Below are 25,340 nucleotides of genomic sequence, written 5' to 3' on the forward strand. Positions count from 1 at the left end.
TACCTTCAGCAGCAGCAGAAATCCTTGCTGCAGTTTTTTTCCTCATTAGAAGCTCTATGGCAACAGCAGCTCTGAGGCAGCAGTTCTTTACGGTTCGCGCTTCTTTCTCTTTCCTTCTGCAGAAAGACATGCAGTTTGTTAGCCCAGTAAATTAGCAAAGACAATTCCAATGCAGTGAGAATTAACAAATGCAGTTCTGATGTGATTTCAGAAAAAAATGTGCTCCCAAAGGTGGAAACTTCTATATCCAGAAGATGAACGTTAGCAATGCAAATGAATAATAGTAAAAGAAACTAGAGAGCTCCTTTGTGTAATGAATTGAAGCTATGTAAAATCCCTGATACTCTGCTTTTTCATACAGAAACGTGAGAATAGAAAAACTCTGAGCTTAAGATGCACAAAATAGCACATCCACATAAATCCAGAAAGCTATAAATAGTTTGTAATTCAGACTTTATTTATTACTGACAAATAAAGTAAATCAGTGCTTTGTTAAATTCCTGCTTAAACAAAAGGAATCATGTTATACAAGAGCTCATAGTCTTGCAATGCATGGCAACGTATATCAGGAAATATTTGGAAATGGTAACACAAGCTACAGAAGACAAATGAGCAAAAAAAGAAAACTAGTAATGGGTGGTTATTGAGTATCTGTAACATCTGCTCACTTACATATTTGAATTTTCCTACTTTTTCCACTTTTAATCAGCAGAATGAGCTACAAATAAAGGTTGAATATAGCAAAAAAAAAAAAAAAAAAAAAAAAACTGTATCAGACTCAGAAGATTTCCCAAAAGCTATAGCTATTGCAGTACCTAGCACAAAACAAAATGACTTTCAACAGCAGCACATACATTTGCTTCATTTATTGAAAAAAAAAGCCAGTAAATTGTCATCTAACCACTTCCCAGATCTGCATGAAATAAATCAATATATTTCTGTAATTCAACATGAACTGTCATTTCTGTTTCCTGCTGTGTAAACAACAAAGGTTTCTGGTCACTGCTGACAGCAGTGTCGTGAAGCCCTGGGTTAGCAGAAGCAGTGCTGTAGCAGTTCCAAGCCAAAATAATGAGATTACCTGTGTGCTGGCTGTGCTTGCATCACTGCATCCTGCGAGAACCTGGGCAGCTGTTCTGGGGCACCACCTGAAAATAAAAGAACAAGTTTTTCACTGTCTTGCACCTTACACATTCATTTCTGCCAGTAGCATTCACTCAGCATACAAAACAAAATAGAACAGCATTCTGAGGTGGGCTACAGCACAAACCATGGGAGCTGAGGGCTGCCCTACAGGTGCTCTGCAACCCTAAAAAGAAACCACAAAAAAAAGAGGAGAAAAGGTAGCAAGTGAGCTCCTCAGCAGCTTTAGGCACACATTTCAGACCCAGTCCTGATAACAGCATCTGGAATGCTGTGAGAGAGGAAAGCCTCCTAATATTTACATTTTTTTCATACAAAACAAAAATCTCACAAGGATTAACAAAACAAAAGTGATTAAACACACCTCAGTGTTTACCTCCACTAATTTTTTTTTTTTTTAAAACCTTTTACCCAGGTGAAACCTCAGCTCCCCTCCCGGAATGACCAAAAGCAGATGGAAGCAGAGCACAGAAAGCAATCAGTCCCTAAACAGTTTACAACCTAGGGGACACTTTAAAATAGGAGATTATAATTCTCATTTTCCAGGCAGATGAAATGAGGGCACACGGCTGAAAGTACTCATCTGTATTCTCCTATTAAGCCAGCACTGCTGAACCAGAACTCGGGAAATCTGAGCGGTGCTTACCTCCAGACACAAACAGATGCCAATTTCTTACAAAAATTAAAGCTCTGTGGAAAACTTTCAGTTTCTAGAAGCCAAGGTTTACCTCGAGGCAACACCTCTACCGACACAGCTCATTTTATTAACGACCATCTTTACTGCTAACATTTACATGTTGGAACAAGCTCTTTAAACGCGAAATACTCCGTTTTACAGGTTAAGACACTCTGCTGGAGGAGATGGAGACTTCAGCACACACACAGGGCTGGATCTCTTGAGGCTTTACATACTGTGATGCTGTGCATATAGCCCTGTACAATCCAAGAGCTGCTGAGGCACTATGGGGCTCCTGTCTTGGCGCAGCTCATAGGCTTTGGGTCCTCCTTGAAAGGACCATTCTATTTCTTGGAGGTTTGTTTAATCACTGAGGAAAGGTACTTAAAATTCAATACAGCTGCAGCTCAGCCAGTATGGCTCTTTCAAAACTGAAGTGAAATCAGCTCAGTGATTAAAAATCTCAGGCATCTTCAGGGGATTCCAAATTGAACAACCACGAGAACAAACTTAGATGGTTTGCCAATATCAAAGGGAAAAGTGCTTTCTATATACAATTAAATTTGCCTTTTTCTCAACAATGGAAAAAATGTTATTTGAAGACTTTCTCAGGGAAATACACGACACACTATTCCAGGGCAGTGCAGAAGCCTTCTAATTAACTTAAAAAACAAATGTAACCCCAGGACTGCCCGGATGTTATCAGCAGCCGCCACCTGCTTAATCGCCCTTTCTTTGCTTTTGCAACAGAAAGAACAAACTCTATCCTGAAAGCATGCAGGCAACCCCTATCAAATGCTTTCTAAGCCTCTTCCCATTACATATCTCCACATTTTTCAAACACCAACCCACACATAACCCGAGGAAAGTACTGTTTCCCCGCTTTACAGAGGAAAAATGCTGAAGTGCAAACTTCTCATTCCAACAGAAGTCAATGGAAAGCTTGTAATTTGTATCACCTATTCGATTTAACTGGTCACACCGAAAGTCCTTCAGATACCAGAGAACAGAGCTCAGCTGCAGGCGTGTCCAGGGCGCGGTTCCAAACCTCTACAACTGTCAGAAATAATGCAATCATTCAGCAAGGAGAGCATTCAAGACCTGAAAGTATGACCATGGAGCTCCACAGCACACGGAGAAATTAATGATTAGAAAAATGGCAGAATAAAAATATTCTTCTGCTTCGAGCATTTGCCTTGGGAACATCCGTTATACTGGGGGCAATGAGAGGACTCAGCTCAGCGACCCAGCCGTGCAGAGGTGAAGCAGGAGCGCTGCTCGCAGACCTGCTCTCGAAGCAGTGAGGGAGCACAGCCACAAACCACGATGCCTACATTGCAGACAAGTGAGTCAGCTGCCCAGCAAAAGGGCACCCTACGGCCTTGGCACGAAGTGCGAACGTCCAGAACACACTGAGCACAGGGGACCAAGAAATGAAATAAAGCGGCCCAAATCCCATTGGCTTTGCTCGGCTCCTAATTCATTTAAGCATTTTGGGCAGTGTTCCTTACTGGCCTAAAGCACGACGACTCAGTGAGAAGGATCTTCAACTAAGAGAGAAAATGCCACATCTGGAAGCGCTTTCATTTCACTCAACAGGGCCATCGTGGAGACTTCATAACTAAAGTCTGATTGCAGCTACAGGGAGCACAAATATGTCTGAACAAAAAAACCCCAAAGTTGTGAAATAACTTCTAAAAAGGATGACAAATCAAGCCTAGCAGCCTGATGTACTAAAATCATCATACTGTGGATGTCCAATTACACCAAAATACTAGAGAACACAAAACAAGCCTCAGTGCATTAAGAATACTGCACCTTATAAACTACTCTAATATGTTTAGATTGCAGTTTCAGTGGAATGACAAAATAAGTCGGCACTAACGAAACGCTGGGACTAGTTAAATAACAAGCACAGGGCTCCTGCAACTCAGACCTTTTCTCTCCCCTGGAGACCTTCCAGAATCTTTGCTATCCACTCCTACATCCAAGGCAGCATGCTTTTGTTTAGGCAGGATCCTTTGGGAACGACGAATTGAAAAACATTACCTCTTGCTAACAACACCCTAATAAGTCATTTTGATCCTGAGCATGACCTACCTTGAATAAACTGTGTACGATGTTTCTCTGCCCTGCTAGCTGTGGGAATTATTGAATGCACGATACCAGCTGCAGCACAAGACTGGAAGTGCTTGTGCACAAGTGCAGGAAGAGACTTCAGGGTCTTCCAGGATTTCCAAGAAGTACGTGACAGCTTCATGGTACGTTCAAGTCATGGTAGGAGATTTCTAAAAGGAGCTTTCTGAAATTTCCAAGGGATTGCTCAACTAGAGCTCAGCTTCAGGAGGCGTCAACTCCTACTGCTTTCTTTAGATATATCATTCTTCACTTTGATCTGTATGAGTAATGACTGGAAACCCAGCTGCTAAACTAGCTGGTCCATCTGTTACCCCGCATTAATAAATGCGTCGTTCTGTTCATTCCCACCAAAGATCTCATGATTCACCAAGATTGTCTTTTGGGGAGACATCTACCCAAGTGCACAGCGTGCACATATAGATGCGGCTGTGGATCCTAATGACAGCAGCACAGACAAAGCTATTATTTAATATCTTTCTGGTATCACTTCAGCCCGATGATAACACAAACACGGGCCTTGAGCAAACTTTCAATGGAGATGGCAGCACGAAGCTTAGAAAGCTTCAAAGCCGGAGGATGCAGCAAATCCCAGCATCAGTCCCAGGTGCTGTCAGTGGCAAAGTCTGACCTTTCAACGCTACACCTGCTTCTGAGATGGCAGCCTACAGGTTTTTTAAAGGGGCTTTCGAAGACTGAAAAACGATGGCTGACGTTCCTAAACGTCCTAAAAAAGAAAGCTTTTCCATGCGTTCTTGCAAATAAACCAACGCGGAATACAAAACTGTAGAGGTGCAGGGCCGTGGTTCAGGAGGGCGCTGAGGCACTGCTGTGTGAACGGCAGCCCGGCAGCAGCGCAGCCCTCCCAGCCCACACGGGCAGGCAGGGGAGCCGCAGGGCAGCTCAGCAGGGCCCGCGGTTGTACCATTCAGCTCGGATTCTGGCACGTGCTGTTACTTGTGAGGTGTTCCCCCAGCAGACGCTACATAGCACGGGTACGTTCTGCCTCTCTTCGCAGATGTTCTAGACAATTCTGCACAGCATTCCTGACAAGTAAAGGGTCGCGTTTTCCAAGCGCTGCTCTTGTTCCTATAGAATCACCATGGAAACAAGTTTCGGAGGTGACTCACGCGCGCCGATTAAAGAGGGCACCAACGATGGCTTACAACTTGCATTATTTGCCTACATCAGAAACATCCATGAACACCCTACCGTAGAACCCAAGGGACGCATTAAAACCACCAACACGTTTTTCCAAAACGTGAAAGCAAGGGGCAGGATCCCCGGCGGCTCTGCGGAACCACCTCAGGGTGCCGTTTTCCCCCGCATAAAGCAGGCCGGGCAGCACCCGCTGCCGCTCTTCCCTCTCCCCTCTGCCGGCCCCTCGGCGCGAGGTGACACGGGGAAGCCGTCCTGCACAGCGCCGGCGCTTCTGTGCGTGGGGAGCGGGAGGCGAACCCGCGATACCCGAGGGAGCCGCTCTGCCCTGCCATCCTCGGACTGCACGGGGAGAGCTTTAAAAGCAACCGGCGCGGGTTGCTCGCACGACACGGCCACGCCGGGCACCGACCCCTCCGCGCGGCGCCCCGCGCTCCCCTCCCCCGCGCCGCAGCAGGGCCGGGGTGGGAAACCCCGTGCGGAGCGGGAGGGGGGGCGAGAGGAAGGAGCGCGGTGCCGTCACTGCGCCACTGCTGCAATATCCTTCCGCGCTCCGAGGGGAGGAAAAAGTAGTCCGAGGCACCGCCGCCCTCGCGGCCCCCGGGGGCCGAGAAACACCCGCCGAGAGCGCCTCGCGGAGCGGGCAGGAGGGGATGGCTGGCGGAGGGGCCTCAGTCCGCGTGAATTCGCGTTTTTTCGCCGCGGTGTGAGGCGTATATCCATGCGCAGAGCGGAGCGAAACGAGTCCGGCAGCGGGCGGGTATATAAGGCGGCCGCCGCGGAAGCTTTGCCTTTTCAGTTGAGGACAGCGCTGCTCATCGGAACATGTCAGGCGGCTCCGCGGATTATAGCAGGTACGGCGCGGCGCGGAGGCCCCGGGCCCCTTGTCCGTGCGGTGCGGGCGGGATGCGGCAGGACGCGCTGCCCGGCCCTCGCCCCCGGCCCCTCCCGCTTCCAGACGCTTCCATCCCGCGTCCCCGCGGCGCTCAGCCCTTCAGCCCCTTCCCTCGGGGCTCTCGTTCTTGCTGCTGATTTTTACGACCCCCCGCCTCTGAAAAAGGGCTGTTTTTAGTTCTGATCCGGCGCTGCGCGGTAAAACAGAGCAGCGTTTTTGTTGCGGGCTTTTATTTCCCCTCTTATTTTTCTCTACCGGTTTCTCCCCTCCCCTACGGTCGCCCCGGCTCTGAGGGCCCGGCGGAAGACGCGGCCATGTTCGGGGCGCTGTGCCGGCGCCTTCCTCGCTCGCCGCCCGCGGTGCCCGATTTGCGCAATCCCAGGGGTGGAGCTCTCGCGAGACTTGCTGACGCGGACGGGTGGGGGAAACGCAGCGCGGCCGGCGGCTCCCGCTCCCCCCGCCCCCCCCCCCTTCCTCCCCCCTCCCCCCGCGCTGACGCCCGGCGCTGCGGCGGATCTCGCACTGCGCAGCGGCCGCCATTTCCCCGCCGCCTCCAGCAGGTGCCCCGGGGGGGGGGAGGGGGAGGAGGCCGGGGGCTGCGAGGCGTTCGTCCGATGTGCCCAGGGTTTGGGCAGGGCGTCGGGGCGGCCGGCTGGCACGGAACCAGAGCACCTGCTGGGCCGATCTGTCACGGGCCCGTCGCTAACGCCGGTGTTGTTCTCCCGCAGAGACCATGGCGGCCCCGAGGGAATGGAGCCCGATGGTGTCATTGAGGTGAGCGCGGCTCCTGAACCGCCCCGACGGAGGGAGCTGGGCCGCGGATGGAGTAACTCGGGTTGTTTGCTTGTTTGTTTTCTTCGTTGCAGAGCAATTGGAATGAGATCGTTGACAATTTTGATGATATGAATTTAAAGGAATCCCTTCTAAGGGGCATTTATGCTTATGGTTTTGAAAAGCCTTCAGCTATTCAGCAGAGAGCTATTATTCCATGCATCAAAGGTAGGCGAGAGATTCCTTTGCCATCAATAATAACGCATTGGTGAGGAAAATGTAAAAAAAAAAAAAGTGAATATAACGCTCATTTTATCTCTGCATTTATACGTGTTTTTAATCTCTATGGAACAAGTGATGTGATGGTACACCATCTTTCGGGGCTGACCTGAAATGGAGAGAACTTGTAATGCTGATCACTTATTTCAAAGAGAATGAAATGAAACTAAACGTGAATGACCAGTGTGGGAACAGTAAATGTGTATCCTACTTTTTTTAGGGTATGATGTGATTGCTCAAGCTCAGTCAGGTACTGGCAAGACAGCCACATTTGCTATTTCCATCCTGCAGCAGTTGGAGATTGATCTCAAGGAGACCCAAGCACTAGTATTGGCCCCTACCAGAGAACTGGCTCAACAGGTATTGATAGTGTAGTTTTAAAAAAAAAAAGGCTGCTTGTGTGTTGCATAGGTTTCAGGTTTCACAACTGTGAGACAATAAACAGACTTAAGGGGCTGTAACTCACATCCATTCAGAACCTTTTTGTGTTGAGTAAGGGGGAACGAACTGGCTTCTGTTCCATGAGTTCTTTGCCTGCTTGAAGAGTTGTGCTGCATGTGGAGGGTGTGCTGGGACAGGGCTACAGGAAGCAGCTGCTCTGCTATATGCAGTTCTGAGGAAGCATCTTTAGCAAAAAAAAAAAAAAGTGTTATTCAAGTATGGTGTTCTGAGTGGAAACAAAATAGACTTTTCTGAAACTATTGAAACTTGCGTGCAGTTGTGCAACATGAAAACTGCAGTGCACACGTGGTCACTTCATTGTTTTTGTAATACTATGATGTTTTCTTAATGTTACATTGCATGTCCACGTCACCTTCAGGGCTTGATGTTCTGTTTTAGGAAGTGGGAGTACTTGAATGGAGCTTAAAGGATCTGTAACTTTTATCATTAGTGTAACCCAGTAAAGCTGGCTTTTTAAGGTTAAAATGACCAGATCTCAAAATAGAGTAGAAAATCAATTGTGTACAATTTGCTCTGCTTTTAAAACTAGTATATACCAAGATGCCAGTGCTATGGTAAAGATTCTTGAAACTAAACATATGAGATAGGACAGAAGAACTCTTGAGAAAAAGATTAGTGGAGGAAGAGCCTCTGACTGAAGGTTCAGTCTTGTGTTACTTAGTCTGAAGGTGCTGCTGAGATGAGGCTTCTTTTAAAGCCTGGCACAGATGGCAGAGCACTTTCCTAAGCTTTCTGGAAATGCTTTATGTGCAGATGTTAACAGCTCTGTTTTTGAGGCCTTGCTTTTCTACTTAACCAGTAGTTGGTAATCGCCTTTAGGTAGTTAAAACTAGTAAGGGTGAAAATTAACTTCACAACTGTCCCTCTGACTTGCAGTTTCTAATGAACACCTAAATAATGAGCAGTAGGGCAAAATGAGAGGCAGGTCTTCCCCATAGTCTGTAAAGTCACATAATCCTTCTCAGTCCATAAGCAGCAATGATGTAGCACTGCATGTGCCAGTAGCTGCTACTCACAGAAGGGTTTTATTTTTAGATTCAAAAGGTAATTCTGGCCCTTGGAGATTACATGGGAGCAACATGCCATGCTTGCATTGGTGGCACAAATGTTCGCAATGAAATGCAGAAACTTCAGGCTGAAGCTCCACACATTGTGGTTGGAACTCCGGGCCGTGTGTTTGATATGTTAAACAGACGCTACCTTTGTAAGTATGGATTGGATTTTTGTCTCTGAGAACCCAGTAATGAAGTATTGTATTGTATGTTCCTGAAACTTCACAAAGTATTCTCTTTTTTTTTTGATAGCACCTAAATGGATCAAAATGTTTGTTTTGGATGAAGCTGATGAAATGTTGAGCCGAGGATTTAAGGATCAAATCTATGAGATCTTTCAAAAATTAAGCACTAACATTCAGGTAAGAATCTTACGAGATCGAATTGATGGTTGCACGTTTGGTTGCAGGTGTAGCTGATAACTGCTCGGTTGCTTTCCTGTCTGCCTTCACCTCACAGAAGGTCAGGTTTGTGCTGTGACTTAAATGCCTCAATGCAGTCACTGATTTTGTTAATGGTTCCAGTTTTCCTGAACAGAGTGATGGAGCAGAAATTAATGTCATGCCTTTGGTGTGTGCTAACACAGAGCAATGCTTTCTAGGTTGTGCTGCTATCAGCTACAATGCCAATGGATGTGTTGGAAGTGACCAAAAAGTTCATGAGAGAGCCCATACGTATTCTAGTGAAGAAAGAAGAACTGACTCTGGAGGGTATCAAGCAATTCTACATTAATGTTGAAAGAGAGGTTGGTACCAGTTACGCTTCTGGTTGGGAAAGTTCAGAAATGGTACCTTCTTGTTAAAGCACTGTGCTAAAATTACAGAAACTGAGGCTGAGCTTTGGTTTCTGTAATAATGCTAGTAGAGTACACGCAAGAAGAAGAAAAATGATGCACTGGATCGAAAATGACTGGGGTGGACCTCTTTCTTAATGTCCGTTGTCCTGTGTCTGAAGATCTAGTGCAACAGTTGCTGCAGAAACTTTGTGTATTGTTCTAATTTTCCAGGTCATGTTAATTATAGGTGCACAGTAGGACATGGTTTATTGATCATGGCTTTAGAATTTTTTATTTCTCTTGTTTCTGCTGTGTTCAGGAGTGGAAGCTGGATACTCTCTGCGATTTGTATGAGACACTGACCATTACTCAGGCTGTTATCTTTCTGAATACAAGGAGAAAAGTGGACTGGCTTACAGAAAAAATGCATGCCAGGGACTTCACAGTCTCAGCTCTGGTAAGAATTGTTCTTCCCACTCAACTTCTGAAACATCAGGTACATACTGAAAAGCAACGCTAATAAAAGCAGGATAAGTTATGATATAGCTGTGCAGTGCTGTATTATCGTTCCCCCTGCTTAAAGAAAAATGTTTCCTTCTATCCCTACCTGCTTAGTTCCCACAGCAGGTAGGGACGCTGGGTTTCATACATCCTCTTACTTCTGAAAGTATTCTGGTCTGGAGTACTGGAATCCCCATAGTAATTCTCGTGTTCTTAACTGCAGCATGGTGACATGGACCAGAAGGAGCGGGATGTTATCATGAGAGAGTTTAGATCGGGATCAAGCCGTGTCTTGATCACTACTGACTTGCTGGTGAGTATTACCTCACAATGAACATGTTTTTGTTTCAGTGTGGTGCCAAAAGCTTCATAATACAGTGAAGGTTCTTGTAGCCTGAACTACTGGAGCTTCTTGGAAGAGAAAAGACTATGCTCCACTATGGACTACACAGTTGTAGTTCGTCACTAACAATGTAGTCAACAAAAGCAAGTGATAAGTAATGTAATCTTTAGATTGTGACTTGCATTAAAGGTCCTAAATTGTTTTCCAGGCTCGTGGCATTGATGTGCAGCAAGTTTCTTTGGTTATAAATTATGACCTGCCGACCAATCGTGAAAATTACATTCACAGGTTAGTTTGCTCTGTCCTCTAGTTCGTACGTTACACCAAATGCCATGTTCTGTACAGAACTTGGCACAGATCCTCACCTGCTCTTCCTGTTAGTCTTTTGTCACTGAGTGTTACCCATCCATGCATACAATAACTGCAAACAAAGCAAAAAAAAAAAAAAAAACTAGCAGGAAGTAAATGCATTGGCTTTTTCAAGCATAACAAAATCCCTGATTTGCACACAGTCCTGAGATGAGGGAGGAGCAGAGCTCTTAAGTCAATTCTTAAAAAGCAGTGGGAAAACTTAGAAATATGCTGAGTTCAGCAGTGGCTGATCCATTTGTTGTTGAGGTGTGTGTGAACTGCCTCTTTGTGTTCCAGGTTGTAGCAGACAATGACAATGCCATTATTGGCATAGCATCTGGCCAGCAAGGTTGTTAGCTGGATCCTAGGTCCTAGCTAAGCCTCACTTGCTGCTGCTGCTCAGTCACCAGACATTAATGTTAGCAAGCCTTGTGGTTTAAATCTGCCTTCAATCCTGGAGGATTGTGTTCATGTTTTGTGTGCCTTGTTTGCTCTTGGTGGCTCCTTCTGCAGTGGTATTCTTTCCTCTGTGGTGTGTGTCTTCTGGTAGCAATTTGAGTTTTGTTTCCCTAGGTTTAGTTTAACTGCTTCAGTGACTGTCCCTAAATTAAGTAAACTGTGCTTTGTTACTTGATGTAAAAAAATACAGGAGTCGATAGCAGCAGTTGATGACACAAGATGGTGCTCAGAAACGGCGTTGACGTAATTTAGGACGTGGATTCGTAAGCGGCACAGTTTGAATAAAGAGCGAGTCGGTATTTATATTTCTTTTGTCATGATTATTCACTAAGTTCTGTGAGCCATTGCTGTGTGTAGCCCTTGTTGACAAGGTGCTGTATTGGGCAGTCCACAGGAAGGTAGAACTGATGGTGGGTGTAACTAAATTGATTGTGTAACATAGACTCCTAGAACAGCAAGCTGACATTTTTGTCTTTACAAAAACCCTAAGTTTTCCCACTGGAAACCATTAATGTCAAATCAAAACTGAGTGTGCTGTTCCATGTTATTGGATGAACCTAACAAGTTCTGATTTCTGAAAGATGAGCAATCTCTGTACACCATGTGCTTGAGATTGGATGCATGTGGTATGGGCTTCTAGTTCCTCAAAGAGGGGAGGAGGGAAAAGCAAGTCAGCACATTGTACTGCAGTACCAGCCATTATGTGAAGATCTTACTTTGCAGCCAAAACTTAACCTTTTCTGCTCTGCTACTCTCCATAGGATGGACACTTCTATACTGTTGGCACTAACTGCTAGTTTTTCTTAACCAGAGGTGACGGTCAGCAGCTAGTCCAGTAAACACAGCATAAACTGGCCCCTGGCAGATAAAAACAGGAGTTAATGAATGGATCTCTTCATTTTTAAAGTATTTTAAGTGAATGGAGTAGTTAACTTGTGCATAAATGTGTTCTCTGTTCTGTGCAGAATTGGCCGAGGAGGTCGTTTTGGCAGGAAGGGTGTGGCTATAAACTTTGTCACTGAAGAGGACAAGAGGATTCTGCGTGATATTGAGACATTCTACAATACTACAGTGGAGGAGATGCCAATGAATGTGGCTGATCTCATTTAATCCCTGGAGAGGAGATGGTTTGAATGCAGTGCTCGCTGTTGCTGAATAGGCGATTCACTTGCATTGTGCTTCTTTCTTTGGGGATATATTGAATCTTGTCTCAATGCTCATAACGGATCAGAAATACAGATTTTTGATAAGCGAAACGACTTTTTGTCGTGAGCTCTTGTGGGGAAAGCCATTGGCTTTATCCACTTTAGGGTTAGACTGTTGGGGTTGGGTGGAAAGTCATGGGGTCTGTAAATTTTTTCTTTATTAGAAATTTATTTCCTAGTTCCATAGAAGTGGTTGTATTAGATGTTCTTTATCATTTAATAATTTACTTATGGACTAAAAGATATAAGTGCTGTATAAAATCAGCCAATTATGTTAAACTAGCCTACCTTCCTTTATTGTATGTACTTACCCTTCAGATTGAATTGGAAAGGCCTTTCAAAATCTCAAAACTTTTATAAGAGCATTAAAATGCATTTTTGTTTGATATGTATTTATTCAATAAAGTATTTAATTAGTGGTAAGTGTGATCTGGACCCTGTTGCTAAGCCCCAGCAAGCAAGCAATCATACTATTGTCTTAGTTAGGGTTAAACCCAGTAAAATTTGCCATATTGCACATGTCTTAATGAAGTTTGAATGTTCAATAAAATACTTCTATATTCACTTACAGTGTAAGCCTTTTCAGTTGGTTGGGCCTTACTGTATGTAGTAGCTGCTGTTTGCTTACCTGTTACATTGTGAATGAAAGCATGGATTTCATGGATTTAATGCTACAGCAAATGCTAACAGCCTTTAAAATTCACTTGTAACTAAAGTGAGACCTGGCTATTCATCACCTTCTGCAGTGTACTTCTTGAGGGGGTGATTGAAAAGCCACAATCCATTTACAGTAAAGTGTTTCCTGCTATATTTCATGTCACAGGCCACGGTAAAAGATGCTCCCTTGGCTTCCAGTGTCTGAAGTGTGGTTCCTTCTTTGTCCTCTTTTCAAAGGCCCCAGGCTCCAATAAGCTAATAGGTCACGCTCATGCTTCTTTTAATGAAACCACAACCATTCACTGAGCAGTTACTTTATTGTAAAAACAATACAAGAGTAGGCAGATCCCACAACCACCAGGGTAACCATGCTGGAGGAGTTAGGTGCTTCGCGTTAGCTGCTGCATCACAAGGGCACACAGACTTATCAACTGCAAGTATTCATCAGCACCATCTGCCAAGCATTTGTCCACTTCCTGCAAACAGAAATGAGAAGTTAAAACTCTTTACAAACTGTTGTTGAGACAGCTGTCTCATATTACAAGGGAGAGCAACTTGGCTAAGTTAGCAACTGGTTAATTGTCTGGCTCCAACTTCTCCAGTGCTCATACATCATGTCCCTCTCAGACCACACTGGGAAAAACAAGCTTTCTCAAGGAAGCCAAGACTTCACAGTTCATAAATAGAGGGGGAGATGCACCACTTGCACTGCAAATGACAGAGTGGTTAATATGTTCTACCTGGGTTATACCAAGAAATACTGGAAACTAAATCAGAGCTAATTACTTGAGATAAAAAAGGAGAAATTAACCACTAGACTAATAACTTCTCACCTCTAAAAAGATAAACTACCAACTTACTGCAAGCTTCTCAACAATGATTGATTTCTGCTTGTCACTGAAGTCTTCGCTCTCAACAACAAGATCATGAAGCTGGCTTATGAGCTGAGCAACAGCATACCCCTCATTTATAAGATTCTGTGTAAGGGTAGAAAATGGAAATAATTAACCAGTAGAACACAGGAAAAGGGAAGACCAATCTGAAAAACTGCCTGAACTAGAAGACTCTACTGGAACCTATTGTGGAACTTCATATTGTACAGGACAAATCAGTTTACACACAGTCCAGGATCCTGCCTCACAGTGACCCAAAATGAGCACCAAAGAGCACAGCAGGCGTAGTGCAGTGTTTGCCTAAATGTTGTTCCAGCTTCAGACAACTCACATCTCAAGGATTCTGTTAGCTGGAGCCACTCTGAGCAACCTCTGATGAACCTGTCCAAACTCACTCTAAAATTAGGAAAGCTCAGCATCCATAGCACCACATGACAGAGTTTCATAGCCTTCACATTTTGAAGTGTAGCCAATTTTGATTTATTTTCTTCATCTGGTAGTGAGTAATCTCAAACATATAGTGAACTGTAAGGCCAGAAGTTTTTAAAATAAATTAAAAACTATGGCTACTGAATATACCATTTTTTTTTCTTTTTTTGTTAAACAAGTAGTGCCACATGGCAGTAAACATTGAGAAGAATATCCATTAAGCCATTTAAGCAGACAGAAGTTTAGGAAAATAGAGAAGTGCAATCTGGTACAAAATATAGAGTACTGTGCTTTATAAAAGCATGCAGTCAAGTTCTGTCAATTGTACACCAACTGCCAATATTGAAGCAAAACCCCCACTGTAGCAGGGAATGGTACAGGAAGCTCAGCTACATCAGAGATTCCCCCTAGATTCAAGATCCAGTTCAACACACCTAAACTTGAACTCATGATATTAGGAACTTCACATTCTTCAGAGTAGAACTTTTGTTTGTATTAAAGAAAATAAATCTACCTCCATAAACCAGCAGCTTGTGCCTTCTCCAGCAAGATCTATTTTAAGTCACTGCAGTTGGTAAGACAAACTTACTGTACTGTAAGATTAACATGAATTATTTTAAGACCTAAGGCTTACTACAGCTTTATTCAGATACTTCTCATCTAACATGCTTCTGTGTTGCTATGTAGGTGACTAGTTCAGAGACTAGTCCTGTCCACTGAAGATGCAATTCTAAAGCTCTGAACTAAGCATCTCACTATGAATTCCTACTGTGCCAAATCTTGCCTAACAGCTCTACATGCCATCAGTTTAGTCCAGGAGAAAGACAGTTACATTGGTAGGAAGTCTTGTTTTGCAGCTTTCACAATTTCCTCAGAAGGGAGAGCTCAGCATACTATCAGGTGAAAGACGTGCTTCTTGAAATGCACCTCCTGACTGATGTGACGCCACACAGTTCTCAGCTGCAGTGCCATAACAATGGATTCACGGGGCAGCGGCCTAGAAAAATATTTAGGCTAGAGCACTAAGGGACTCTACCTTTGCCACTGTTTCCAGTTTCTCAAATGAACCACTCCAACAGGCAGACAGCAGTCCATCTATTGTTTCTCTTGGGATGACCTGCAACAAGAAGTTACATTTCTTACTTTCAACTGGGTGCACTCAGAATTCAGCCAGGACTGAAGCTGATGTTTGCAGCAGCAGCAAATATGAACTGTTCATAAAAGAGACCATTCCATTCTTCTACTCACCAAACCACTCTCAAGTTTCTCAGACAGACTAGATAATTTTTTTTCTTTTTTTAAAAAAAGAACTGAGAGCTCAGCTTTACTATTTGTTCTATATTGGAGATATTAAGATAAGAGCTATATAATGATAGTGAATTGTCAAAGCCATTTTTCAAATCAAAACACAATCATTTATTTGGGACACTGAATGTAAGACCTCGTTTAACAGGCAATGCTTTCTATACCATACTGCACCAAAGGAACACAGCAAATTAATTTTCTCTCCAGTGATGCAACAGGAACAATATTTAAAAAAAAAAAAAAGCCCAGTGAACAATATCAGTCAATAAATTGGAAGAGGAAAGTTGACAGATGCCATTATTTATCTCAGAGCAGGGAGTACTGATGACATTCTCCCCTCTACACATCATCATTCCTGTCAGCTGAATGTCTGCTTTCAAAGCTTCTTTATTTGTCTTCTGTCCTAAGATTACCCCTCCATGTGAAAGATCTGTATGACCAAAAACTTGAAAGTCTTTATGGAGATGTGAGTTGTGATCCTTTTGCTTAAGCAAGTACTATTCAATAGGCTGTCAAATGGAATTTTATGCTTCTCCTTCCTATTATGTTTTCTTCCTAAGCAGCCTAATAACTCTTAGAAGGCTAAAAAGGCTTCTTAGAAATGATGACGTTTACCTGTAAGTGAACTCCAGCTCTTTTCATACAGCTAGATGCTGTGTGTGAACTGAACAGTTCACTGAAAAAAGGAAAGCCACAACTGTTCTATGAAGCACACACAGTAGCCACTGCCTGTTTCCATTCCATTCCTCTCAGCCTTCACAATCAGTCATTACAGTGACACCTTCAAAGGAATGGTGTCCATCATTAAAGCCAATTTACTTTTTCAGTTTTTCAAGTCCTAATCTTACAATTTCTTGCTCTAGGGGTGTTTTGTTGCCATAGAAACACCTTCACATCAGCTTTTTAATACTTATTTTCTCCCAGAATTCTGCTCTCTCTGTCAATATTATCTATATCATTCTGGATGAAGTCACTGCTGTTTCACTAAAACAGAGAGAATACTTCAACTGAAGTTCAAATTAAGTATGTTTTACACTTTCCCTTTATGGACAGAAGCTGGTATTAACTTGCATTGTAGTAAGTGTGTAGAACCAGGCAGTCCTTTAAATCCTGAGGGACTATCAGAACCCTACTAACAAAGCTAATATGCATAAAGCCATTGTCTTAATGAAACTTCGACCAAAGGCACAGAGAGCAAGTATACTTCGTACACAAACAATATCAGACTTACTACAGGAGAAGCTGTAAAACAAAGCTTACCCCAGCAATTTCAGTGACAGTCTTCTCTGTGATCTCTTTCCCACCCATTAAGCGAGTGGCACTTTGAAGGTAAGTAATTGCTTTTCTTAAGTCCCCATCTGACACTTTAACAAGGTAAGATACTGCCTGAAAGATCACGTGATAAAATGCCAAGTTATATTTTCACTGTTAATTAAGACACAGTAGACTTTCTCAGCATATTGACTTTAGAACATCAGGCAATGCCTGAAGCAGATGGACACAGACAGCCTTAATACACAATTTACAGTGCAACCTATCTGATAACATAAATGCTACTACAGACCTAATGCGGAGAGAAGATCTAACAACCATGAATTTACTCCACAAATATGTCACCAAGCCTTCCCCAAGTTACTTGTCTCATAACTGAAACGAAACTCAGGACAGCAGTGCACAATAATGCAATGATCCACTGCTTTACCCACACTTGTATTTGTATTTTAACTGTGGCAACTTGTATTACACACATAGCTTTTGTGAAGCAACATATTTAGAAGGGGCAAAGTGATATACAGTGGAGTGAATTACACCTAGCACTTCAGCACATACAAAGAGGTTGAGATAGAACTGAAACAGATTTGAACAACACAAACGAACAAAACATAACCTAGCAGAACATCTATTTTGTCACTACTCATGTTTGACAGCCTTAAAGTTTCATTGTGATTAACAAATCTTGAGTAGCTGCAAGTGTAATCCAGAAAGTGGAAGCACTGGGTACACCACAAATTATACAGTTGTAAGCACTGCAAGCACATGCTGGCAATTTCAGAATGAAGTATGGTTGTAAGTTAATTAAGTTATACTCAGTATAGAGCAAAAAGCCAAGAGTTTTTCCCCTAATCTACTCTGGTAGACATTTCTTTGATTTTAAGACGACCTTGAAAATTCCATCCAAATCTGTGTGAGAAGAATGACATCCAAATTATTTTCAATGTGATATTTAGTACAATTGAGAAGTCTGGAAAGCTATGCTGGCTCAGGTCCTTGCGCCGCAATGCAGTTATGCACTGGATTAAACAATAAAATTACTCAGTAATCACCTCACTAGTGATTTTCACATTTTCCTTCTCAGAAACATCCAATAGCCTCTGTTGCTGGATTTTGTCTGACAAAGGTTTGAAACGGAATTTGGAGCATCGAGATGTTAAAGGTTCGATTATTCTGAAAAAGAAAAATGCTTGCCACATAATTACATGGTCACATTCATGTGCATGAAGCTATGGAGGCAAACAACAGAAACAAGTCGTAACACTATAAAATATGTAAGTTGAAATCTAAGCAAAGTAAAAAAAAAAAAAAGAGGTACTGAATAGGAAGAAGAATAACAAGTTCAAATAAGCAACAAATCCCTTCATACCTGCTGATGTAATTACAAATAAGGCAAAAACGTGTTGTTTTAGATTCTTTTTCCATTGTGCGTCTTAAGGCTGCCTGGGCTGCTGAGGTCATAGAGTCTGCTTCATCCAGGATCACAATCTTAAAAGGAGGACAAACTTCACCACTGAAAGATAAGAAATCTGTTATCCAGGAGACACACAGTCAAGTTAAAATATCAGTAAGTCATATTTTATGTGAAATTACATCAAGACAAAGCTTAGCCAAAGTACTGCACACATTGCAAGCTTGACTGCAGTGCTCATTTCAGAGCAGGGTGAGAATTATGAAAACCTGAATAAAAACAATCATGAAATTTGTTGTAAGCAGGAAAGTCCATCAAAGCCAGCTCAGGTTCAGCACTTACTCTGCTCGGCTTCCAGATGCTGTGAGCTGAGCAAAAGCCTTCACTTTTTCACGGATCACTTGTATCCCACGCTCATCAGAGGCATTTAACTCAAGGACTCTTTGTCGGAATAATTCAGGCCTGTAACATTTTTATTGCAGCATGTTAGCTGTTATTGCTTGTAACAGTATGTGACAAAGTATACCAACAACCTTTCAGCCCTTTTGAATCAGATATTATTTCTGCAAGTATTACTTTATAACCTACTTCAGTAAAGCACAATTAAGATGAAATCATTAATGTCTTGTATGAATTTCAATTAGGTATTCTTAAAATTGTTTTTGGCAGTCTGGGAATCAATGAAGCATAAAATTACAACAGTTACTATGGCTGTTAAACTCAAGTAAGTATTGCTGGTCCATGTTGGTAACCATGAGTTATCAGGGTCAAGCAAGAAAGACAGCTGACGTTAGAGCTGAAGTAGAACATGAAGACATTCTTGAGTAAAAATATATGAGAAAGTTTCCAAAAGTGACATAAGAAGAGGCAACAACCTCTTCTTATTTGAGACACACAATTAGAAGACGTGATTGTTGCTTATACCAATGCAACACAATTCTAGCTTACCCAAAGAGTTCTTGGGCAGCTGCTAAAATAGTGGAGGTCTTTCCAGTTCCAGGAGGGCCATAGAACAGCAGATTGGGAAGCTGGAACAGTAAGGCATATTAAAAAAAACCAAACAAACAGAAACAAGCAAACAAAACAGGAAAATCTACTGGGAATCTGAGCACCTGACAGAAGCTATCTACTTCTCCTACTAAACAATACAAGAAGTCTCACTTCTAGGTCTCTGCATGTAGTGCTCTGAAGGAGGATAAACAGTTGCTCTTTTTAAGAATGCACAGACAAGCTGTTTGGTGGCAACATCACACAAATGCTTGCAAAAACTGTCTGCAATGCGTAGTGTTGGCAAATATCCAAATAATCCAAAGATTTTTCAAAGGAAGAAACCCGTGTCATTTCTCAAAGAGATTTAGTTAACAGATCTTTCCAATATTTTCACTAATGACATTAGTATGAGAAATGGGAATGCAGGAAAGAAGCACACTGACATGGGAAGATGAAAGAAGCACAGGGAAGACCACAGTAATATTTATAGGATAATATTTAGGAGCACAACACATAAAACTTCCTTATCACTAAATGTCTGCTGGATGTCTGGAATTCACAAGCTGGAAATAAAATAAAAGCTGACCTTGTTTGTCTGTCACAGGACTGTTCCTGTATTCCTCACCGCTGTAACACAGAGCTCTTAGGATGCACACTTTCATACAAATGGACAATTAGTAAAACTAACACAAGGCTAACAAGACATTATCTGGGAAACCACAGACAATGATGAATTCTAACTGGAAAATGTTATTAAAGGAATGGAGGATTTATTCTATGAGAAATTCCTTTATTTATTTTTCAGAGTTGTCCAGGAAAACAGGAGAGCAAGTATCCACTGACTCCCATAGATGTATCAGAGCAACATCAACAGGAAGAGAACAAAGCTGTCAAAAACCAAATTTCTATAACTTAGCCTTGATTTAATTTTGGATGAAATCAAGCAGCATTGGAGCTATACATCTCTGCACTACTATTTCAAGTAGCCCTTCAAATAAATTATCAGGTTGTGTTTTAAAACAACTGCTTTTGACAGTAGAAGATGTTCCAGTTCCAAATTCTTAGAACAGCAATAATATAAACCTCTCTGTCTGACTTATTTTTGGCTCATGTTCTATTTCTAAAGATTCAACAGAAGTTAAAGAATTTTATGCTGAATATAGCAAGCAATGCAGACAGAATCAGAGCAGCAAAGCCAAAGACATCTAAAGAGCAGAGTGAAATGCAGGGATGTATGATCCACAGTCAGAAAATGAAACAGACCTCTTATGCAAGAAGTATTTCATTTTAAAAACTAAGGTAAGACAGAACAAACATAACTGTGTATGTGCTGGAAAAGTATAGATGGCAAAATTATTTTATTACAAAAAGCACATTGAGTTTTTCCTGCTCTTTCTGCCAATCATTTGTTGCTTGGTTCCCCGGCTAATGAAAAGTAAACAGTACTCAATACAAACAAGGTTTTTCAAGTTTAATTAAACCCCACAGCATTACTGTCTCCCTATATAGTTTTAAGAAATCTCCATGAAGAGTAAATGCTTCCTAAATGACAACAGAAAATTCACCACCAGCCATGTTAGTCAGCACACTGCACAAGCAGACATTTTGTGGAGTTGTGTTTTCAAGATTCATAAATTCATGGCTCTGTGCTAATTCACACTAGTTCTCAAAGAAAGCTTTTAAGCTGCTAATGCTTGAACAGGAATCAGTGTTTATGAGTTTGTTAAATCCATGCTGTAACTACTGCTTTGGGCTCAACCCTTTTTATGCTCATTTCTCACTGATGTTATCACCAGTATTTACACTGCTTTGTCAACCAGCACAGCCTCATCCCTCCTTCATACAACTCTGTGGCACTAATTTTAACAGACTGTAACCTGAGCTGGTTAACCATTGCTTCAGGCTCACTGGGGAAGGCAGGATACCTGCAGGCACCACCTGCTCACAGGAGTTACCACAAGCAGGAGAAGCCTTAAGTACCTGCCTACAAGTTTCACCACAAGTGAGGATGTAAACCAAACTTAAAGTCCTACTCTTAATTTTCTAGGTTCTCTATCAGAGAAATATAATCTAGTAATTGAAAATTAAAGAATAACATGTCAGTTTCTCTGAAAAAAAAAGCAGCAACAAAAACAGTCCTAGCAGGCAGAAATCAATGTCTCCAGCTCAAAACCACCTGGACTCTGATCTTTTCAGTTTATAACAAGAGAGATGCTTGCTATTTTAGACTGACATATACTGTGGTTTTAGAAATCCTGCCCTACTTAGCAACTCCAAAACCAAGGCCCAGAAATACTTAAAAGCAATTCAACAGAAGACCAACTTTCCATTTGCAACAGTAAGGTTTAAATAAAGCACATGACACAAGCTTAGCACATTGTCACAGATGTTTCTTTGATCCTATCAGATCTCCAAATTCAGTAAGAACTCCTGAAACAAGAGTCAGCCATTCAGAGTTTAAATTACACTTTTGCCTTTTTGACAGAATGAGTTCTTTCAAGAATTAAGAAAAACATCTAAATTTTGAAAGCATCAAATATTTGAACAACTCACAATTTTGTTCTCAAATGGCTTGCTGAGCTTGGGTAGCTATAGTAAAATATAAGGCCTGTAACCCCCATAGAAAGGAGTTATAATTTGCCTTTTTTCAACTCAGGAGGCAAGAAGTCAGCACAAGTGCACAAGGCTCATGATCTGAGATACATGGCTGATCCAGAAGCAAAGGGTTTTAAATAGCTGCTGCTCAAAATAGAACTTGACAACCCATCACCTAAGTGACACTGCAAGACTGATGTGTCCAGATAGAATAGATGAAAGAACTCAGTTCTCTTCAGCCATTAACAGTTCCTTACTAACTTCTAGAACTATACAAATACTAAGATACACCAGCATTGCTGTTGAGACCTAGATTTCCGAGGATGCAACGTTACACAGTAAGGTCATAACTGTGTTCTTAAAATAAACTGAATCTGAAGACATGGACTAAATAAGTTACATGAGTCTTTCCCAGTTGGGTCATTCCGGCACCATTTTAACCCCCCTACTCAAATATAATACTTCAGCTTTTGCATGTTCTGATTAAATGAATATTTTCAGATATAAATAGTCTCAAGCTAATCATAATGAGAATAAATTGTTTCAATTAAGAGTTTCAAACACCAAAGACTATGGATACACATTGCACATCAGAATACACAATAAGTGAAAGACTTCTTCCATAACTCTCTGAGAAGCCTGACATGGTTTTTATAGCTCTCAGTGGACAGATATCCACATCACAACTGCTCTTTTTGGAACGTCCTTACCAACCAGCTCAGCTAGCATTGGCTGTCCACAGAAACATTTTTGGAGCACAAGAATGCCCCTTCTAAGTGAAATATGGAGCTAAAGAAGTGTCAACGTGTATGTAAGGAAGGGGTTTTCCACACTTGGGGGGAGGAATGAAAAAAAAAAAAAACCACCAAAAAACATGTTTAGCTTTTTCCATAGTAAATCACTCAAACTGATTAGCAATAACTGGCAAACTAAGTTGTTCTATGAAAAGTTTCCCCTCTGCTCTTTGTCATAAATACCAGAAGCATCAGCTGAATAACATCTAGAAAACACAAGCTTCTCCAGCACTGAAATTATTAACAGGAAGTTTACCAGTTCAGATTTCCCAGAAAAATTCCAATGTGTCACAGAGCTGAGAGCTTCACAGTGCTCTGAGAGCTGCAAACAGCAGAGACACTGCACTGCTCACCACGTGCCATTGGAAGTCATTGGTTAGCCTAGAGAAACGGCCATAGCCACGCTGGAAAAGGGAAGCTCTCCCCACCACTGCCTACACGTTCTGTGCTCAAGCAGACGTTACAGCAGCACTCACATCAGCGCCTTCCAAGGACTTTTTCAGCACAGCAACAACTTCATCCTGGAAGGCGACTTCATCCACATTTTTGGGGCGACTAAAGAGAAAGACATCAAATGCGGTTTATCACTAAACAGTTTCAGCGGGAATGGGAATTGAGAAAGACAACGCTTCCCTTCCTGATGACATCGATATCAAAGAGCTACAGTAAATCCTGCAGCCGAGGCCAGAATCCCAACAGGAACTCAGCCAGACGCCTCCGGTCCGCCTCCCCGCGGTGACCCAACAGCTCAGCTTACGTTCAGCCGTCTGTGCTGAACATAAACACCGCCCCGCGCTCATTTCTGGAACACAGCTGTCTCCCAGCCGAGACACCTACAGCTGCGAGCCACCCCACAGGTGCGAGCCACCCCCAGCCCGGCAGGCCCTTACTATTTCTCCACCCAGGGGACGGGTTTGAGCCTCTTGCCTTCCCCGCTGCTCCCCGCCGCGCTCCTCTCCTTGGCGGCTGGAGGCTTGGTGCTGATGGAGGACGGGCCTTTGAGAAAGGCCTGCATGGCTACGACTGCGGCCGCCCCGGCTTCTCGCCGCCCCCTCAGCTCGGCGCGGCCGTTAAGCTCAGCGCATCGCGACGCACACAACCCCAACGCCCCGCGCCCCGCAGCAACTTCCCGCCAAGCCGCCGCCACTCAAGGCGAAGCGGAGCCACTTCCGCCTGATAGGAGCCAATCGCAGCACCTCACTCGGCGGAGTGGGCGGGCCCTCCGGCAGTGCTGCGCATGCGCGGCTGTCTGAAGCTCGTGAGGTGAGGGCGAGGAGCGCCATGTTGGCACCTCCCTTCGGGGCGGTACCAGGGACCAGATGGGCGGCCGGCGGCTCCTCCTTCTCGTTGGCCTTACTAAATGCCGTTTCTCCAACAAAAAAAAAAAAAAAAAAAAGGAAAGAAAAGAAAAGAAAAACCGTGCAGCGCCGAAAGCAAGCGGTGGAGAGGCGTTTCCTGTCAGGATGCGGGAGCTGGGGCGGCTGAGCTGCGCCCTGAGGGAAGTGGTCTGAAGAGGAACACCGAAAGCCCCAGTGCCTGTCCTGCCCCGGCTGGCATCGCGCCGTAGGGCAGCCACTGCTCGGACCTGTGCCGTCCGTCGCTGCTATGAGAGCAGCTCCCCCAGGTGTACAAAGCGGGGCTTATATGTGCCAAAGTTACCGGTTAAGTAAAGGGGATTTTATTCATTCATTCATTCATTCATTCATTCATTCATTCATTTATTTATTTATTTATTTATTTATTTATTTATTTATTTATTTATTTATTTAGCGTTTTCCATTACTTCCCATGAAAGCGAAATAATAAGAAAAAGGATTTAAAATGAAGGATGTGGTTGATGGGACGGGCCCCTTTAAAGGATTACTAAACATCCCAGCAGATCCAGCAGTCGCGATGCCCGCCCATGTTTTCATGCGCAGGTAGCTACATCGTATCCGCCCACTGTGTGGCAGTTTCCTGCATAAAAAGTAAAGCAAATCTGCTGCCTGCAGTTGCATTTTGGGTACTTGCAGCTGTTCTGCTTTACTCTTTCCCTTTGGCTGCCCCCGAGCAAATGCAAGGCCAGAGCAGCCCAGGCAGCTGCAGAGGGGATCGTCCCGAACTGAACCTGTGCTAAAGGGAAGAGTGAGCAGAAAGGGTTTCTATGGCAACAGATGAGCAGTCTTTGGAAAAGGAGGTGCAGGAAAGAACTGAGGCTGGAAATACATCGTTCTGTTGGCAAGACAAGCCTGTAATCTGTGTTTGGGCAATTTTAAATACGCTGTTTCCTTTCATCTGGCATTCTATTATTGAAACATGAAAATGCCTAGGCAGCAAGAGATGCCCATACACATAATTTCTGAAGTTGCCCTGTTCCTGATGAAAATGCAATGCTGCTTTTTTCCTCATTGTGATTACACTTGACACTTCCAAGTAATGGTGACTTGGAAATGGTAAGGATGCATAAGCAGATAGAACTGATCAGTATTCATCCTGAAACTGTATAAGGCTTCCTTCTATTTTGTGGTCTCCCTTCTGTCCTCTCCTTTAAGGGCCACTTCAAATATTCCTAGCATTTGAGCATTTTATCACCTCTGTCTGAGCCTCATGTTCAGCTCATGAAAGGAACCTCCCGTCTGCTAGATTAAATATATTAACATGAAGAACATGAATGTTCTTCATGACAGAACATTTCATTTCATTATCTTAGCAAAAGTAATACATTCCAGAAAGAAATAAGTGAACTCAAGCTCCAGTTTCTTTCTCTGTCTCTCACAGTTTTTTCTCTCCCTCCAGTGAATAAATACAA

At 43.0% G+C, this 25,340-nt stretch overlaps 3 protein-coding genes and 3 non-coding genes across 8 annotated transcripts in view; 4 read left to right on the plus strand and 2 right to left on the minus strand.

Moving 5' to 3' along the window:
• The window catches only part of LOC116235421 (uncharacterized), a 93,937-nt gene extending 88,225 nt beyond the window's left edge, over positions 1–5,712 (minus strand). For 2 of the 3 annotated variants that reach the window (XM_090147532.1, XM_090147530.1), the window contains exons 1-3: positions 3,920–5,712; positions 1,082–1,148; positions 4–116 (exon numbers count right to left, since the gene is read on the minus strand). In XM_090147532.1, coding sequence (XP_090003658.1) covers positions 4–116; positions 1,082–1,148; positions 3,920–4,079 — 340 coding nt within the window. In that variant the 5' untranslated portion in view covers positions 4,080–5,712. The remainder of the gene's footprint in view (positions 1–3; positions 117–1,081; positions 1,149–3,919) is intronic. The other variant, XM_090147531.1, reaches the window with a different exon arrangement.
• Positions 5,713–5,811: 99 nt separating this feature from the next.
• Positions 5,812–12,770, plus strand: EIF4A2 (eukaryotic translation initiation factor 4A2). Its single transcript, XM_031603579.2, has 11 exons — positions 5,812–5,967; positions 6,737–6,782; positions 6,875–7,007; positions 7,279–7,418; positions 8,556–8,724; positions 8,825–8,934; positions 9,174–9,317; positions 9,667–9,804; positions 10,072–10,161; positions 10,400–10,479; positions 11,967–12,770. The coding sequence occupies exons 1-11, from the start codon at positions 5,939–5,941 to the stop codon at positions 12,109–12,111; spliced, it is 1,224 nt and encodes a 407-aa protein (XP_031459439.1). The 5' UTR covers positions 5,812–5,938; the 3' UTR covers positions 12,112–12,770.
• Positions 7,132–7,201, plus strand: LOC116235551 (small nucleolar RNA SNORD2). The gene has a single exon (XR_004168388.1). It is a non-coding gene; the product is annotated as a small nucleolar RNA SNORD2 (small nucleolar RNA).
• On the plus strand, positions 9,362–9,542 carry LOC116235549 (small nucleolar RNA SNORA81). The gene has a single exon (XR_004168386.1). It is a non-coding gene; the product is annotated as a small nucleolar RNA SNORA81 (small nucleolar RNA).
• Positions 9,871–9,998, plus strand: LOC116235552 (small nucleolar RNA SNORA63). Its single transcript, XR_004168389.1, has one exon. It is a non-coding gene; the product is annotated as a small nucleolar RNA SNORA63 (small nucleolar RNA).
• Positions 12,771–13,161: 391 nt separating the features above from the next.
• On the minus strand, positions 13,162–23,723 carry RFC4 (replication factor C subunit 4). Its single transcript, XM_031603587.2, has 10 exons — positions 23,443–23,723; positions 23,029–23,107; positions 19,122–19,201; positions 18,516–18,635; positions 18,132–18,275; positions 17,815–17,935; positions 16,751–16,876; positions 15,222–15,302; positions 13,724–13,840; positions 13,162–13,339 (listed from the first exon to the last, which is right to left on the minus strand). The coding sequence occupies exons 1-10, from the start codon at positions 23,565–23,567 to the stop codon at positions 13,244–13,246; spliced, it is 1,089 nt and encodes a 362-aa protein (XP_031459447.1). The 5' UTR covers positions 23,568–23,723; the 3' UTR covers positions 13,162–13,243.
• Between the last annotated feature and the right edge of the window lie 1,617 nt (positions 23,724–25,340).

The sequence above is a fragment of the Phasianus colchicus genome, chromosome 10, assembly GCF_987193195.1.
Source record: "Phasianus colchicus chromosome 10, bPhaCol1.hap1.1, whole genome shotgun sequence".
Taxonomy (NCBI): Eukaryota; Metazoa; Chordata; class Aves; order Galliformes; family Phasianidae; genus Phasianus; species Phasianus colchicus.

Bases quoted from the DNA above. Each gene is read 5' to 3' on its own strand.
- EIF4A2 (XM_031603579.2), top strand. From the start codon at position 5,939: ATGTCAGGCGGCTCCGCGGATTATAGCAG. The intron at 5,968-6,736 runs GTACGGCGCGGC...GTTCTCCCGCAG, and splicing joins GGCTCCGCGGATTATAGCAG to AGACCATGGCGGCCCCGAGG. The intron at 8,935-9,173 runs GTAAGAATCTTA...AATGCTTTCTAG, and splicing joins AATTAAGCACTAACATTCAG to GTTGTGCTGCTATCAGCTAC.
- RFC4 (XM_031603587.2), bottom strand. From the start codon at position 23,567: ATGCAGGCCTTTCTCAAAGGCCCGTCCTCCATCAGCACCAAGCCTCCA. The intron at 19,202-23,028 runs GTGAGTGCTGCT...TTACTGTTCCAG, and splicing joins AGTCCTTGGAAGGCGCTGAT to CTTCCCAATCTGCTGTTCTA. The intron at 15,303-16,750 runs GTAAGCTTTGTT...TTCTTGTTGCAG, and splicing joins CTGTCACTGAAATTGCTGGG to GTCATCCCAAGAGAAACAAT.